Source organism: Diabrotica virgifera, chromosome 7 (assembly GCF_917563875.1).
Source record: "Diabrotica virgifera virgifera chromosome 7, PGI_DIABVI_V3a".
Taxonomy (NCBI): domain Eukaryota; kingdom Metazoa; phylum Arthropoda; class Insecta; order Coleoptera; family Chrysomelidae; genus Diabrotica; species Diabrotica virgifera.
Window position 1 is genome coordinate 199808193 of NC_065449.1, and position 19055 is coordinate 199827247.

The window sequence follows — 19055 nt, forward strand, 5'->3', positions numbered from 1 at the left end:
CGTAATGACAAGCCACATCAAAATGGCGAACACGGGCGGAAGCGTTTCGGATAATTATTGAGTTCTGACGATTCTAGAAAGAGAAATAGTAACGTTGACTTGACATTCGATGACAGTGACCGTGACCCTGACTATGTAAAATCTAGAAGTGATTCAAGTAATGAAAATACAGCGGTATGTAATTTTTTCCCAAATGTGGCTTGTCACATTATTACCATTAGGGGTTAATGTAGAGGCTTGTGACGTGGCTTGTTATATTATTGCATTTGGTTGTAGAATAATGAACAAGGTCCGTCAATAAAAGAGACAAAACCAAACACACCCGTCAAAACTTCCAACAAGTGGATGGAGACAAAGAAATAAACACTGTTTAACACCTATAGGGTTGAAACCACACCGAACTCAGTCAATAATAGAAAATTCTGAATGTACATACATATATCTAAAATTTGGGTATTTATAATTAATGGATTAATGTAACGAGCCACATTTTTTTTGAATTAAAGGCTGTTTTTTCTAGTTTCAAGTAATTTGATTAATATCTAAACTAAAACAATAAAAGTTGTTACTGGATTTTTTAATATTATTTTTAACATTCAAAGTCAAATATCTCACTTTTACCTTTTTGAGGCTTGTCATTGTTTCACATTAAGCCCTTCAATTTAATTTTACATACACACACAAAATTCAATTAATTGATAAATTTTATGTTCAACTCGTTTTGTCACAAAACATAACAACCAGCACCTTTAAAAAACATAATATGAATAAATGCAAATCTTACATATACATAGTTAACATTTATAGAACATATCAAAATTAAAATAATTCCTAGTACAGACAATCAAACAAAAACTTTTTTAATGAATGACCTTAAACTTATTGGAGTTAATTCATCACCTCTTTTATTTGTATATAATTTTATCATGGGATGAAAGTTCATCAGCATGTGCACGAATGAGTAAAAATATCTGTGGGAATACTGTTATAGGACTTGTGGTAAATTAGTGGAATGGACCTATCTTCTTTGAAATAGTGACTGGTCATTTGATGGATAAAGTGAGTAATCCAATATTTTGTTTTGTTTTGCGTTTTTATCGTCAGCTCATTGTATTTTCAAATTTAACTAATCACAAGTCTTGCATGAATTTTGTTACCATGCATCCAAATAAAAATTAAAAAAGACTAAATTTTCAATCTAATAGCACATAAAAATAATACTTAAAATATTACTCTACATCCCACCAGATTGATAACAATGAGACCCTTTTCTGGTTACACCTCCGAAGCTTCTAAAATTTGCAAGCTATAACGGATACTGAGACTAAAGAAGATGAGGGAATTTTACAATTTACCATTCGCGTCCCCTCTGCTCAGCGCGGTAAAATTCCAACAAGAATGGTTCCCTTCGTACTCCAATCAGTGTAAACATGTAAATCAAAAATGAATAACGATTTTCAATTTCGTTGCAACACGAAACTACAGCCGCATTATATTCTAGTTCAATCAGAGAGTGCAGCAAGCACCTCTACCGGTTTCGAAACTTATTAGTCTGTCATCAGGAGGCACATATGCTGCTCTCTCTGACCCAACCAGGACAAACCCCGGCGTGCAGTTACGGATTGCAACGAACGAAATGGCAGGGATGCCCTAGCCGGCCACTGCTAGCAAAATACTAAGTTTTCAATATATAGCACATAAAATAATACTAAAAATATTACTCTACATCCCACCAGATTGAAAACAATGGGAACTTTCTCTGGTTACACCTCCGAGGCTTCTAAAATTTGCAAGCCATAACGGATGCTGAGACTAAAGAAGATGAGGGAATTTTACAATTTTTTCTTCCGGTGTTTGTCCTGGTTGGGTCAGAGAGAGCAGCCATATGTGCCTCCTGATGAGAGACTAATAAGTTTTGAAACCGGTAGAGGTGCTTACTGCACTCTCTAATTGAAGTAGAATATGATGCGGCTCTAGTTTCGAGTTGCAACGAAATTGAAAATGGTTATTCATTTTTGAAAAATTTTAAACTTGCAACGAATGCATTTAATAATACTTTAATTTCTTTGCCAATAAAAAAGTTTAACGTACTAGTTTACAAATTAGAATATGACAGTGTACCGTGTCGACCGATAGATAAATAGTACCTACTGTAGAAGATAGGAACTTACATCTCGCTGTTACTTATTCTATTGACACCTGTCAGAAACCGTTGAGACGCTACAAAACCGTAAAATACACTTATTTTTATCTAATTTTATTCTCAATTTTTCTTATAAAAATCTTAGCTATTAATGATAGTGCGCTCAGAATTTATCACTAGAAGTGTGACATGTGACTTGAGTTTTATGGTTAATATTTAGAAGTTTCAGATCCCTGTGTCCTGTGTATGAGGTAGAAGATCGAGTTACTATGTAAATGTTACCTGCGCAGATTTTGTCTGGGCTCAAAAAGAAATGATCTCATTTGGTAAAGAAGAAAATAGAATAAGTGTGTTGAGTGAGTAGAAGACTATTTTGAAAAATAAAAAATGCTTTGGTCGAAAAAAACTTGAGATTAATACTTCACAATAACGTGCAATGAAAGGAAAAACGTACACTAATTAAGCACTGATTATTTTACACTTACCATCATTTTAAAATTCTCCCCTATCCTCGTATCCCAATTTTGAATATGTCTTTTAAGAGCCTCTAAAAAGTTTGCGTGTAAGTTATACAGTTCCGGAATTTTGTAGAAAATTATATTTAATTCCGTCTCGCTTACGATGGGCTGAGACGTTCCTATGGTAGCTTGAATAGCCTTCATATACTGAAAAATATGACCAATTAAAGTAAAAATTTATTACATGATCTTGTCGAATACTACCTTTAATAAAAAACTTAACCAATCCACGTAGTTTGTTTCACTGTCTGTTATGTTATAAAAAATACTTTTGTACATTCTATCTTTTTCCTCCTTGGCGTCACCACCATCCTAAAAAGATGCATAAGTAAAAAAATACAGTTGTTTTGAAATTTAGATTAATGCCAAGAAGAAATTTAACATATTTGATTATTATAATGTACCATCTACCAGATAAACCCTCCTATAAGCCATTTAACAAGGAAAAATATTTGTAAACCGATGTCCAGGAGGAAGAAGAACATCCTGGTTAAAGAACCTCAGAACCTGGTTTAACACAACATCTGTGCAGCTTTTCCACGCCGCACAGTGGTCCTTTCTGACGATCTATGGTTGCAAAAGTATTACACCACAATTAGTCGGAGAGATAGAAGCGGATTTTGTGCGTGATAAGTAATATGGAAAAACTATACGGGAATATATTGAATTAGTTGTGTACAGTCCGTCCGCTATAACTTTTCCCATGCGGTACGATTCATTTTCAATCAAATAAAGTCAAAACAGAAAGTGAAACGTACGTCGATGTGTGTAGTATATAGTATACAGTATACGAAATGTATATACACATCGATGTTCGTTTCAATTTATGTTTTGACTTAATTTGATTGAAAATGAATCGTACCGCATGGGAAAAGTTATAGCGGACGGACTATACATGAATTTCCCCAACGACCGGAAACCAGAGTGGGGGACGAGGGTAGTTATAAGGGGTCAAAGTCGCGGTTTTTATTATTTTTTTTTGTGACGCTCATGATCGAGAAATTGCACCAAAATATGGTAATAAGTAGGTCATGACGTAAGTAAGGGGTGGGGCAGGGGTGAATATAAAAATTATAAGGGATTTTTTTGATGTTCGTGATCGAGATAGTGAAGCAAAATTTGGGAGTAAGTAGATCATGACGTAACTAAGCAAAATCTCCAGGGTCGGAAACCAGAGTTGGGGATGAGGGTAGCTTTAAGGGGTCAAAGTCACAGTTTGTATTATTTTTTTTGTGACGCATGACAACATTTGCCCGCCACGCAGCGTTCCGACCCTGGACATTTTACTTATTAATATCATGATCTACTTATTCCCAAATTTTGGTGCACTATCTCCATCATGAGTGTTACAGAGTAACTATCTCCATCTGAGTATCTACAACTGCACTATCTCCATCATGAGTATCACAAAAAAAATAATAAAAACCGCGACTTTGACCCCTTATAACTAGCCTCGTCCCCCACTCTGGTTTCCGGCCGTTGGGGAGTCATGTACACAACCTATTCAATATATCCCCGTATAGTTTTTCCATATTACTTATCACGCACAAAATCCCCTCCCAGCTCTTAGACTAAATATAAGGGACTGAAAATTCGTATACAGGTAAAACATTGTTGTATATGTAAAATACAAGAACCTACAAAAATTAAAAAAATATAGAAAGAGCACGTTCGAGCACACAAGAGTAACTTTTTCTGAGAGATAAATAAATGAAGGAACAATAAAAAAATTGTTTAGCAACAATCCCGAACAATCCCAAAAGTTCTACTCTATTAAAATCTTTACAAATTCTTATTTTAGTGCTAATCTATCATCATCTTTACAATCAAATATTTTTTTATCAATAAAGGTACAACTATTGTTTTATTATATTGTAAATATACCTGTTCGCTCGACTTCCATTTCAAAAAAATATTAAAATAATGTTTTAGGTATGTACACTTAAATTTACTTTGAAAGGGCGCGGGCGCTGGTAAATTGCCTGAAACTATTGAGCTATTCGGTAAAGAAGGACAACTTTCAGTTTCAATTGTTCACTTCGAGGTGGGAGTTGAGTTCTAACAACGATTTATTTTGTTTACCTGGTTATCTAGGTATTTAATGAGTGTCATTACAACCGATTATTTGAAGATGAATTTTATACCTTTTGCAACCATAGATTATGAAAAGAGACCACCGTGCGCCGCTGCACATAAGATAAAGATTGACATGACGATCGCCAACGTTCGTCACGGATCGGCACATCAATAAGAAGAAGATAATATACCATGCACAGTGTACCATAGTATTAAGGAAAATGCTTAGAACACTGATACACTTTGTGACTCGACGGCCCTGTTGCTCAGTCGTTGTAGATGATGGGCGGGATCGTGTATGGAGGTGAGAAACACTCGAAAGATGTACACAAAATAACAAAAAAGAGATGGAAAAGAACAACTATTCACAAAAAAATGGGGCGACTGTTTTTAAATTTTTGAATCCCAAAAAACACAAATGGAATCTTCATGATACAAAAATGAATAATACATGGAAGGGCCGTTGGAGTAAATGTCAAAAAGAAACAAAAATATATTCAATTTATTTAAATAAGTCCACCTTTAATCATGATTAAATATATTCCGCAGTCTTTTTGTGTACAGCCAAAGTTTGTTGTGTGACTTGGTTTTTATTCCCATTTTCTTCTTTTAAAATTTTGATATATAGTCCAGAGAAATAAGATTTTTCTCGTGACACATCCCCCTCCAGGCCAAAACCAAATTTTTTGAGTAGTATGGACATCTATATTAATAACCTTTATGTTTCCTGCAGCCGATTTTGATGATATACATAGTTATAAACAAATAAAGATCAAATTTGAGAGTAAGAAACTCATAAATCGTCTAAAAAATTTCAATATGGCGTTCGCTGCATATGTCTATCCTTGTTCGTTGCTTAAAAAATTGCAAAATAAATCATAAATTTTGAGGTTTTATAAATATTCATAACTTATGTAAACATTAACTTAGAACCTTCTTATTACACGAATTGCTGAGACTTCTGGTGCTTAAATTATATTTTAAATTTCAAAGCAGTTGGTCAAATAGTTTAAAAGTTATTTAATTTGTTTATCCCAAATTCATTTTTTTGCAACACTACAAGTCAGAAAATTATGAGGTTACAGTAAGACTTCTGAGAGTTTATGGAAGAAGAACATTTATACTATTGTCTTAATTAAAAAAAAATGACAAAAAGTAATTTTAAACAGTGTAAAATTATTTTGCAAAAACACGTCGATTTTTTGCTTACTTATAAACAATTAGAATAACTTTTTAACCGTTACCCGAAAAAAAAAAAATATTTTTTCATATTTGAAAAGACTGAATTTTTATACACATTTAGAAAGAAAAACAATTTTCCTAGGACAATTAGGGACGAAGTTAGCCCCCCCCTTTTTTTAATTCACATGTTTTTGCAACATAATTTTGCAGTATTTAGAATTTTTTTTTCCTTTTTTTTAAATTAAATAAATAGTATAAATTTTCTTCTTTCATAAACTGTCCAAAGTATTAGTGTAACTTCATCATTTTCTGACTTATAGCGTTGCAAAAAAAATTAATTTGGGATAAACAAATTAAATACCTTTTAAACTATTTGATTAATTGCTTTGAAATTTAGGGTATGATTTAAGCATCAGAAGTCTTAGCATTTAGTGTAATAAGAACGTGAATATTTATAAAAACTCAAATTTTATGATTTATTTTGCAATATTCTAAGCAACCAATAAGGATAGACATATTCAGCGAACGCCATATTGAAGTTTTTTATACGATTTATGAGTTTCTCACTATCAAATTTGTTTAAAATACTTAACTTTTTGGTTATAGACGAAAAAAGCGAAAATTTACCGATTTTTGATCTTTATTTGTTTATAACTATGTATATAATCAAAATCGGCTGAAGGAAACATATAGGTTATTAATATAGATGCCCACACTACTCAAAAAATTTGGTTTCGGCCTGGAGGGGGTTGTGTCACCAACAGGATATTTTTTTTCCTTATTTCCATGAACTAATATCTCATGACCTGGTCCTCCCATCGACTCCTACGTCTTTACCTTGGTCTTCCAGTTTTTGGTTTCCAGCTGGTGACCTTCTTAATCAGTAGGTCTTTTTCCTTCTCTCAAGCCAATTCGAGCTAATTTTTGGGCCTAGTTCAAATATAACTTGTTTCATTACTTCTCGGTTTGCCGCTGCGCTCAGACAAAATGAATTTTAACAAACAATACAAAAAAAAAAAAATGCACACGTTATTACAGCAATTAAAAGAACATATTGAGATTAATAATACATATTGTAACAACTTACATGGCTAAACTTTCGCCTGGATGCTGGTGTTACCGACTCTAAAGAACTGGAACTTGCATAGGAACTATTATCATTGTGTCTTCTTAGTTCTGCTATTTCCTCGTGTTCATCTTCACTACTACTATGCCCATTACCATTCTTTTTAGGTCTGAAAAGAACACATATTACTAATTTATAAGTAAATTACGATGTTTTGCTGAAGATGGGGAAGGAACACAAAATCATAAAAACCATACAAACGAAAAAACTGGAATATCTAGGCCACATAATGAGAGGAGAAAAGTACTCTCTGCTGAGACTCATAATCCAAGGAAAAATCTCGGGAAAGAGAAATGTGGGACGTAGGAGGATTTCCTGGTTGCGAAATTTAAGGGAGTGATATGGGTGCAGTTCAATACAGTTGTTCATAGCTGCAGCCAACAAAGTTATGATAGTTGTGATGGTAGCCAACCTCCGAAAGGAGACGGTACTGCAAGAAGAAGAAGTAAATTACTTATTACATAATAATCTCAGAAAAGCGTTAACTATATTGGTAGCGAGTTTTTATTGAATCTCACCCCAACAGTGGCGAAAAGGGTTTAATTATTACGTTTTGCCTAATTGGACATAGGTGAATATTTTAAGACCACACGCATATGTCCCAAACAAGAGAGTCCTTCGATATTAACCAACTAGTGAACTTTTAGAGCTACTGGTTCTGAGAATTTATTTGGTCTGGTTTTATAGTTACTAATTAACACGATATGAAGGGTTGTGCACACGAGAAATAAAAGTGATAAGCGACAAAAACATTTATTAACAACAACGAGTTTGACAAATAAGCGGCTTAACGATAAATTGTCTTAGTAGCGAAAGAGAGAGAAGGAGTCTATTATACAAATTTCGGTGTCAACAATTAGCGAGAGGAGTAATTATTGCGAGAGCGTAACGTATTTTCACGACAAAAAGAGGAGTTATTCTAAAACTGCAATATTTTGTTTAAGGGTAAGAATGTCACTTAACAAGAGCATATCCATGGCGTCCACATATGTTTATACCCTTGCGACCACCGAAGACGCCAAAGCAGCAACCATATGTCCGTTATCTTTTGGGCCCTAATACAACACTGACACTCAAATTTTCAGAGAATTAAATCTTTCAAACACAATACAGATTGTCCCAACAGATTTTCAAGAGAGATTTACATAAATGCGAAGTAATTTAACTGTTGTGTTCACAACATATATTCTGGATCAAAGCTATTACTTGCAAAATGCGACTTAAGTTAACAAATAACCAATGTGAAAATCATAAACAAGTTATAATTCAATATAGAAATAATATGTTTTTAAATAATAATACAAAGATAAAGCCAGCGAAAAAAATTGAAAGTATAAGAACCAATTACACTAATAGTCGAGGCGGACTCATACTCCGCAAATGCTAATCATAACTCTTTAAAGATTCTGTACACGCTAAAGCAAGGCTGTATCACAGAATAAATAATCACATTTGTGGTTATTTATTCTGTGACTGTACCGATCTAAGAAGCTACTACTTAGACTCGCTGACAGATCCGAGACGAAACAAAGTATCCAAACATCGCGAAGGAATCAAAAATAAATAAATCACATGTAAATTAGTGATATTTTAAACTTTAATGACCAAATTTACTGAGCATTCCTTCAATTTTTCATAATATAGTCATTTAAGTAAATAGAAAGCTGAGCATATCCCAAAAGTTGAAAACTGGATCATAATATGGCGTACTTACTAGGGATATTCGCAAAAAATAATTCAATTCATTCATAATATTGTAGGTTGTTATTTTTAGAAAACCTGTGTCAATAAACCATTACATTAGACAAACACATATTACGGTATAATACGCTAAATTTATGTTAATAGATTCATTTTTTTTATTTCAATTAACATGGCTAGATTACAAAGATCGTTGACACAGATACCACGGAATTTATAAGTTAAAAATATAATATGAACTTCATTGATGCTAGATTTAAATAGAAGCGCCAACGGGTAAATTTTGAATAATTTTAAAAACAGTTGATGGAATGGATTGATAGAATAAATACTAAGTGAAGAACCAAATAGCTGCATTGAAGAAATAGCTCAAGACAACTACTACCAAAAACAAAAACAGCATTCGTTAGGATGAAATCTACTTTCGGTAAACGCCACATATCATTAAAAGCAAAATGCCGTCTACTGGAATTTATATATTCACAATTCTTCTCTATGTAATGTAGGTGTAGACATTACTACTACGCCAACTACGAATCTGCTCGAGGATTTCAAGATTTCTCACTAAATTACCAATGCGGAAATCCTGTGTAGAATGGGGAACGAATATGAAATTCTGATGACAACCAAAAATCAAAAGTTAGAATATATATGACACATAGTGAGGAATTAAAAACCTTATCACCTTCTCAAACTGATTCTCTAAGAGAAGGTAAATGGCAAAAGAGGACCAGGAAGCAGGATATTTCTTGGCAGCAAAATCTACGGAAATGGTAAACGACCCTAGGACTGAGATGTTCTGCTTTGTCACAAACAAAGCCATGATGATTGCACAAATCCGAAACAGATAGGGACCCTAAGAAAAATAAGATGTAACATATCACTAGTTAATCATAAGAAAATCTTATCATTAACATTTTTTGACTTTATCCCTATGCAAGGTCGGCTCCCCTAATTACATTTCTCCATAAGTTTCTATCTTGTGTTACACCAATATCAATCCACCCTATCGAGATATCCTGCCAGGCGTCTTCCCCAGGACCTTCTTTGCTCTTCCTCTCCTACCAGGGTCCCAAGAACCCCGCAGATCACCAATTCTTATTGGTTGATTAACGTCTCGACGTTGAAGAAGCCCAAACCATATCGACCAATGTTCTCTCATCTTGGCATCAATCGGAGCCACCCCTAAACTTCCCCTAATATATTTCTTAATTTTATCATTTTTTTTCACTGCACTCATCCATCTAAGCAATCCTATTTCCGCCATATTCATTCGTTGTTCTTCTTTCTTTCTATCTGTCCAAAATTCAGTTATACAGGGTGGGCCAAAGAAAACAGTCCATCTCGAAATTTTAGTATTTATTAGACTTTAAGGAAATGAAGAAACAGGTCGATTTTTGATCTAAGGGGAAAAATTTTTACGGTACATACATCTGTCATTTGTCAACCCCCTCCCTTCCACTTCCACACCCCTTATTTTTAAATGGGGCATAGGGGTCGTGTACTAGCTCATCTGAAAAGTTATTCAATTCTCTATTCAGTAATATTAACATTGACATAACTATTTGTACAGGGTGTCCAAGAAAAATTATTTTGAATTAAATTAATTGACACAAAATGAAGAATTTATGTAATTTATTTAACCCAAAATACATTCTACTGCTGACAGAAAACAGAAAAAAATGTTTATTTGATAAAATAAACATTGTTTGTTGCTTAAATTCAATATTCAACCTACCAAGAGGCAGATGGGTGGCAGCTTGAACATTGAAATTAAGCAAAAAGCAATGTTTATTTATTAAAAAACATTTTTTTTGTGTTTTGTGACAGCGGTAGAATGTATTTTGAATTAAATAAATTACATACATTCTTCTTTTTGTGTCAATTAATTTAGTTTAGAAAAATATATTTTTCTTGGACACCCTGTATAAATAATTATGTTTATGTTTATATTACTGCATAGAGAATTAAATAACCTTTCAAAGGAGCTAGCACACGACCCCTATTCCCTATTTAAAAATAACGGGTGGGGGAAGGGAAAGGGAGGGGGTTGACAAGTGACAGATGTATGTACCGTAAAAATGTGTCCCCCTTAGATCAAAAATCGACCTGTTTCGACATTTCCTTAAAATCTAATAACTACTGCCAAAAATCAAGATGGACTGTTTTCTTTGGCCCACCCTGTATACATCATAGCTAGGGTTACCATACGTCCGGATTTCGTCCGGACAGTCCGGATTTGAAAGAAATGTCCGGATTGGCGTCCGGATATGAGAAATGTCCGGATTTTTTTCTTTACTAAAAAAATGGAAACATTTGGCCCAGCGATGGGAAATTTCATTCTGCGCAGCATCTAATTAAGTTATTTCGTTCTGTAAAATTATTTTCTAGGTCTACATTATGTTAAAACATAGGTGTATATGTATTTTAAACTTTCAGAGATTTTCGATGTTAGTTGCATATTGTAGCGAAACAGCTGTACTTTTAATTGTGCCATATGCATTTTGCATAATATACAGGGTGTAACAAAAATACAGGTCATAAATTAAATCACATATTCTGGGAACAAAAATAGTTCGAATGAACCTAACTTACCTTAGTACTAATATGCACATAAAAAAAGTTACAGCCCTTTGAAGTTACAAAATGAAAATCGATTTTTTCAAATATATCGAAAACTATTAGAGATTTTTTAACTAAAATGGACATGTGGCAATCTTGTGGCAGGAACATCTTAAAGAAAAATTATAGTGAAATTTGTGCACCCCATAAAAATTTTATGGGGGTTTTGTTCCCTTAAACCCCCGCAAACTTTTGTGTACGTTTCAATTAAATTATTATTGTGGTACCGTTAGCTAAATTCAATATTTTTAAAACTTTTTTGGCTCTTAGTATTTTTTCGATCAGGCAGTTTTTATCGAGTAGCGGCTTCTTTTGTAATATGTTTACATAAAAATTTTATGGTGGTTTTGTTCCTTTAAACCCCCCAAATGTTTGTGTACGTTCCATTTAAACTATTACTGCGATACCATTAGTTAAACACAGTATTTTTAAAACTTTTTTGCCTCTTTGTATTTTTACGATAAGGCACCTTTTATCGAGATGTGGCTTCTTTTTTAATATGATTCAAAATATACCTAAAAATGTAAATCATAAGTCAATTTTCATATTATTACTATAGTCTCCATAATCGTACTTAACCATATACAAATATGTGGTGGATTTGACTAATATTCAAAATATCTCTATAAAAACTCGACTTTTCGAAAAAGTACTAAGAGGCAAAAAAGTTTTTAAAACATTGTGTTTAACTAACGGTACTACAATAATAATTAAATTGGAACGTACACAAAAGTTTGAGGGGGTTTAAAGGAACAAAACCCCCATAAAACTTTTATAGGGTGTCTAAAATTCACTATAATTTTTTCCTCAGATACTACTGCCATAACAACGCCACATGTCCATTTTCAATAAAATATTTCAAATAGTTTTCGATATATTGGAAAAAATCGATTGTTATTTTGTAACTTCAAAGGGCTGTAACTTTTTTTATGTGCACATTTGTACTAAGGTAAGTTAGGTTCAATCGAACTATTTTTGGTCCTAAAATATGTGATTAAATTTATGACCTGTATTTTTGTTACACCCTGTATACAATGTAGAGGTAGCAACACAGTGAACACCGTCAAATTTACATTTCGTCGCCTTAAAGTGTTAACCTGCTAAGTTCACATTTTAGGCAAAATGAGTTTTTAACATCTTCATAATAGTATTAATTTAGTCTATTGATTAGTTAAACAGTCAAGTTACATGTTTTATCTAAAACCTAAAATATTGTATAATTTGTATACCAGCTAATTCCGATTGCTTTGATTTTTCCGCGTAAAAGCAGCTAAGTCCTTGACAGCCATGCATTTATATAGTAAAACTTGACCTGACAAGTACACGCTGCGAAATCGTTTTTTGCCTCTCCTGTAAAATTTGATAAAAGGGAGTTAGCAGGTTAACACTTTAGGGCGACGATTTTACATTTTCTACAAACCCTTGGACTACCCCTGTCCGGATTTGGCCTTAATAAATTATGGTAACCCTAATCATAGCTGGTCTTATCGCAGTTTTATAGATTTTTCCCTTTAGCTTCATTGAAATTTTTCTGTCCCATGACACATCATTGGCTTAAAATCTGATTAAAATCTTTTGCTTTATGTTTGGCTATTCTATACATCTTTGTTTCTCCTTTCCTGATATCAAGTTAATCATATAGAATATTCTATACGCTTCTGCTTTAACTTTTGTTGCTGCTATCTTCCTATCGTTTTTGGTGACAGTATACTTTTAAAGATTTGTGTCCGACCTATTTTCTTACCATTCTTTATATAATTTTCTCTTCTTTATTTTTTCTTGAACTGCGTTTGACTGCCTCCAGGACTCGATATTCTCAAACCTCTTACATTATTACAGATTGAATTAGCAGTGATAATAATAATAGCAGAAATGCAACTCTGTTGCACTCCTCGTCAGATTAGTATATTTTCGGATGTTGAGTGCTCTATTCCAACAAGTCTCGTTCGTCAATTCCAGTTGTTCTCAGAATTTAGATCATCTTTTGATGGTTAACGCAGTCAAATGCTTTTTGATAATCAATAAAACATGCATACACATAATATACATGTACATTCATATCTCTGCATCGTTCTGTTTTTTTACACATTTAATCCCAATCGTTTTGAAATGCGAATTGAGTGTTACTCATCTGGTCTGGAACTCATACTTCTTGTAAAATCGTGTATGAATGATTCTGAGAAAAATTTTAAGGACATGAGACAGCAATTTTAATAATCGATATGCATTGTATTGTGAGGATTCTTTTCGTAATGTTACGAATAGTTTAAAATAATATTTTGTTTTTGTGTATTTTGTATGGTTTCATATTAAATTTACATGCCATAAGTAACTAGACTAGACCTTTAAATATTAATAAACGAGGATTTAGTATGAATAATTTGTTTTTATGTTTCAGTATTTGGATTTAAAGATGGTCAATTTTCAAACATGAAGGTTGACAACTTTATAAGCACTTAGAGCATGGGCGTCCATACCCATAAGCAGCGGGGGGCCGTGGACCCCCCTTCTCGGATGCTTTAAATTATATATGGTTATCCAAAGTATACAAAATGTAATGTGCAACATCTTCACGTCTGCCCCCCCTAAAAATTTTTATATGGGCGCCCGTGACTTAGAGTACTTAGTTGCTATCAAAAATAGATACTTACTGAATAAAATACTCAATATTGACATAATTTGAGGTTCCCGGAGACTGAGGATCCTGCACTGTTTGAGTGGAATCTCTCTTTGACTCCAAAGGAAGAGTACTAGTAGAGCTGAACACGTTTTCTGTACTGGAATGATTACTTTTTAATACAAAATCTTCATCTTGAGCTACCATATCGTAATAAGGTTCATCGCTATTAGCAAGAAATTCAGATGACGAAGATCTGGAATCACTAGTGCTTGTTTTTGGTTTGGTTTTCAAAGAATCGGGTCTCTGTGGAACTCTGAAATAAATATATCAAAATCGTTATTATTGTATTATTTTCCTCTACAATTAATGGAAAATATTTATGTATGTTCTACAAACATAAAAAACTCAAAAAAGTGACAAAAGAGACTACCAATTTTTAAATTTTGTAATCATTTTATTCTATAATGTAAGTATACTGAATTCGCTCTACCGAGATTCACTTTGGCACATTCGGAATAGGAAACATACAACACAAAAATTCCTACCTCACACTATTAACTGCTCAAAACAACTTATTCTTTCATTAAAAAAAGAAGAATTATTAGAAACAGTGGGAGTGTATACTAATATCATAAAATTTTGTGGAGTTTATTTCTACAGAATATTTTTATTTTGTACAATAAATAATTTTCTCATTTTTGTTATCAAAATGGTGTAAATAAATAATTATTGATTGGCGTAAGGTTTATGTTATTTTTATGTCTGTTTACTATTAATAATTTAAGTACTAATAAGGTATTAATAAGTATTAATAAGGTTTAAGTACTCCCCTAGACTTAAATGTGCTATTAAGTGTGGATAACATTAAAATTTTTAAACTAATTATGACATTTCTTCAAAAAATTAAATTAAAAGTGTGAATGTAAAACTAATCGTTTGAATGAATAGGTATTTCTTTTGTATTATGTAATGTATGAATGAGATATTTACTGTAATTAATTATATTATTTTGTAACCTATGTATGTTTTTAGTTCTTACCGTAGTGAAAAAGAAAAAAAATAATATAGTTGTATTTATTAACATAGTACGTAGGCATTGTTATTTGTAAGCTTTATTTTTTTTTATTTTTTATTTTTAAGTGTATACTGGACAATTTTATACTTATGAACGAATAATAATTGTATATGTAGTTACGTGGCTAAAGGTTCTGAACCAAGGCCAGAATAAAATATATAAAAAAAAAACTATTAATAATATTGGTTATGAGCAGGTGCGTTGGTTGTGTAGTCATTTCCAGTCACTTCTGACAACTGAACTTCCCAAAAAAGAAATTACTAACGTCAGTGTTAAAGTGAATCTCGATAGAGCGAATTCAGATATAAATCCCAATGCACGTCGGAGATCTAAGCTGACATTGTTGCCAAATTACAAAAAAAATCCTGTTATTTTAAATTAAATATATCACAATTATTGCAGAAGTAGATTATGCAACAGAAATTAATATTCAATGTAAATAAATAAAAAAATAATTAATAATTTAATAGAAAAATAAGAAAAACAAATCTGAAGTGTCAATAACGCAACTGTCAAATAAGTGGTACCAACTTATGCCAAAATGTCACCTTCGTTCGATCGCAGTTAAAGCACAGTATAATGCGAACGAATCAGTAGGGTCACCAGAGATATGTCAACAATAGATCTGGCTAGTCATATGCTACTCAATGCATCGAGGTGTAACGCCGATATTAAGTACGGTGGTCTAGCTATCCTTGTCTGTCGTGCGAGGGTGAGCGTATATACCAAGAGGTGGGAGTAATGGAACGACAGTTTGTAACGATCAGTATCCCGATCGTTACTATAAGATTCATTTCTGTAACTATTAAGTATGCAACCCGGTATACGTTCACTCGCATAGAGTGTAATCTAAACTTGAGCCCATTATAATTATTTTGGTTGGTAGTATGGTTAGTGAATTTTACATTTATTCGTTGGCTCATGGGTAAATGACAATTTCCGCCTGTTGACAGGACGGAAAGAAAGTGAAAGTTGATGGTTACTTGATCTTCGGTAGCCGTCTGCAAATGATGTGATTTTCCAGCGACCGGTGTCTAGCCATTTTATTTTATTTAGAAAATAATTATTTAGTTGAAAAGGAATGCATTTAAGTTGGAAAGAAGTTTATTTTATGGTATAAATTATGGTGAGAGTGCTGTTTTAGTTCCAATATCGGAGGATTCTGGACATTGGGTAAGCGCCATTTTTTGTTCTTGCCAAGGAAAAAAAAATAACCATTTTCTCATTTTCAATGCCATACTTACATTAGGAAAATTGTTATTCTGTAACCATCAGGTCTTAAGTAGTCCCTATAACTACCAAATTTATGTATTCTACTGAGAAAGATTCTTTAAAATTATATGTCCAGTTCAAAGTAATTTCTGACTTAACGACATTTTCCTTTACTTTTAGTTTACGTCTGTAAAGAAATCCTTCTTGTAACATCCAACTTTACAATCATATTTTGCAACAAGTAATCCTTAACCATAGTTTAGTTTTTCAAATGTCTTCACATGGAAAAAGAATCAAGGTCAATCATACTTCAATTACACACATCAGTGATTCAACTTTTTGTTTCAAGTTTTTTCTACAAACTTTTTATAAATACCTTCCTACATACCGTGTTTCATGTTACTCAAAAGAAGTAATATGACTGAAAGATTTTTGTTTTCTTTTAGTCGCTGGAGAATAGAAGATTTAGTCAACAGAAATAAGAATAATTTTTGGGAAAGAGTGGGAAATTTTGGGACATATTTGGAAGTTTTGATTTTATTGGAATCTTGGTTTTTATGGAATTTATTTTTTGGAATTCGCCGATACTGAGAGGTATCTCCAGTTGGTAACAAGGATACATCTCCCTCCTAGGTTGAGGAACACCGCAAGCTACCTTCCTTGGGCCTCTGATCATTCCCTGGAAAGAGTTGGAGAACCCATGGTCACTTGGTAGACCGGACAGGTTTTTATAAGTCAATTTGATTGTAATTTGTTTTAATAATATTTGCACTTTTACCTATTTTTTTTTGTATCAATAACTTAATAATCCTAATAATAGTATACCTTCATTTTCTTAAACATAATTAAACTAAACAATAATTTTTCAAAAATTTTATATTTCAAGGTTAGCTCATTTATTTTAAAATAGTGGGGGGGATTATAAACTATCTGTAAAGATAGTGTGCACATTATCTCAGTTTGAATCCTTATCGAAACTTTGATTTCATTGTCAGGTATTATACTTACGTTTATCACCTCCGAACAGATACGATATTGTCAGCCAATATTGGCTTCTTCATTAACAACAAATTTGTACATACATTTTTACATTAATTAACTTTCATATATAAACCATTCTTTTCATATTTTTCACATATTGTAAAAACCTGTGTTATCAACAGGAGTGTCATAGCTTAGTACGTCCGGTTTAGCTAGTGTATAAAAATTGTATATAGGGGTTATAGGTTTGTTTCATTAAATTTGTTAGTTGTACCTAAATATATGTTTTATTTCCTATAAATTCGCAGATCTAGGTCAAAGTAATAGTACTATAACAGTAATAAGTAGATGCAAGCAGCAGTATAAGTCACTCGGTGAAGTAGAATTCACCAGGCGCCCTCTTCCGTACTTCTAAATATCTTCTTGGTCAATATTTCTCTTCTTTTCATTCTTTTTTATTTTTAATTTATTTGCTTGAACACTTCAGTACTTTACTAGTTATCGTCTTATTTCGGGTGTGCAAATTCGGCCTGATCCTTTCCTGAGTCACACAAAAGGTCTCTTACATATCCAGCTAGCCAGCTCAATAACACTTAACAAGCAATTAAGCTACTCCTTCAAAGCTTATATATATTCTTCCACATCACCTACAGAATTGTTGTAATTAACACATAATTCGTTACAATTGGCGCCCAACGTGGGGCCCGACTTCTCAATAAGACAGTATAATATATTATCTTCTTTTATTTTGGTTGCTTTTGTTGAAAACTTTTCTAGTAAGTATCTATCTGGTTCATTGTTGTATAATTTAGAGTTATATAGAGATATATGTTTGTTCTTTTGTACGTTACTTGGAAAAAAGTAATAAACTAGTGCACTTATATTGCTGTATTGGTACTATTTTAATTTATTTAAAATAATAATCGTAAATCTTGAGTAGGATAATAGTTGAACAGGTATATTGGTTGACATTTCGGTCTGATCGGTTTGGTGATACCTGATTTAGTTTGGAAAATTTTGAATGATTTATTTTTTTTGATATCTAGGTACATTACTGATTTTGATCTAGGTGCAGCTGCAATATACTATAGTTTTGCTAAGTTGTTGCATTCTGTACCTATATATAATTTACAAAGATTTTTTTTATATACATTTACACTAAATATTTGCTTGAATTATTTTAAATATCTACCCCAAATATATATAGATCGGTTATATTTGGTTTGTCGGTTTATTCATTCATCGGTTTAGCAGCTCGTTTAATAGATTGTCGGTTAATTGGTCGTTGTTGGGTTGGGTTCGGTTTGTCTTTGTTGGGTTGGGTTTATTGTTACTAAATTTTCACTACCACCATGTGTACCTTTCAGCCAGAACATTTGTTGGTTAAGGAATTAGACTATGAGCTGAGGATCAGGGAAATAGAGGTTGAAGAAGCCGCTAAATGTGATAGAAAACGCAGTCTATTGCGTGGTGCTCTTAAACAAGAGCAAGGAAATAGGAGTTTCCGACAAATTTCAGCTGCAGCTATTCCTTTCCTGGAACAACAACAGGGAATAAATGAGACACTAGAGGATCTTACGCAAAAGATAAATAATTTTAGAGGGACTGTCCATGATAGCATGTATTCTAGATACATTTCACGTCTTGCTCATATCTCTGGTCGTGTCCACTTATTATGTTGCTCAGATGAGGAGCAACAACTTTACAAACGCTCTATGTCCATTAGGATACTCAGTCTAGAAGGTGAACTCGATTCTCGAGTAAATCCTCTAGCCACGTCCACTCCTGTTTCTTCGGTT

At 32.8% G+C, this 19055-nt stretch overlaps 1 protein-coding gene and 2 long non-coding RNA genes across 3 annotated transcripts in view; 2 read left to right on the plus strand and 1 right to left on the minus strand.

Moving 5' to 3' along the window:
* Positions 1-19055, minus strand: part of LOC114327117 (active breakpoint cluster region-related protein) — a 140628-nt gene that overhangs the window by 77069 nt on the left and 44504 nt on the right. The window contains exons 3-6 of the mRNA XM_028275620.2: positions 14020-14301; positions 7007-7154; positions 2866-2973; positions 2629-2808 (exon numbers count right to left, since the gene is read on the minus strand). Coding sequence (XP_028131421.1) covers positions 2629-2808; positions 2866-2973; positions 7007-7154; positions 14020-14301 — 718 coding nt within the window. The remainder of the gene's footprint in view (positions 1-2628; positions 2809-2865; positions 2974-7006; positions 7155-14019; positions 14302-19055) is intronic.
* On the plus strand, positions 945-14158 carry LOC126887683 (uncharacterized). Its single transcript, XR_007699143.1, has 2 exons — positions 945-1059; positions 13767-14158. It is a non-coding gene; the product is annotated as an uncharacterized LOC126887683 (long non-coding RNA).
* On the plus strand, positions 15818-17535 carry LOC126887682 (uncharacterized). Its single transcript, XR_007699142.1, has 2 exons — positions 15818-16236; positions 16722-17535. It is a non-coding gene; the product is annotated as an uncharacterized LOC126887682 (long non-coding RNA).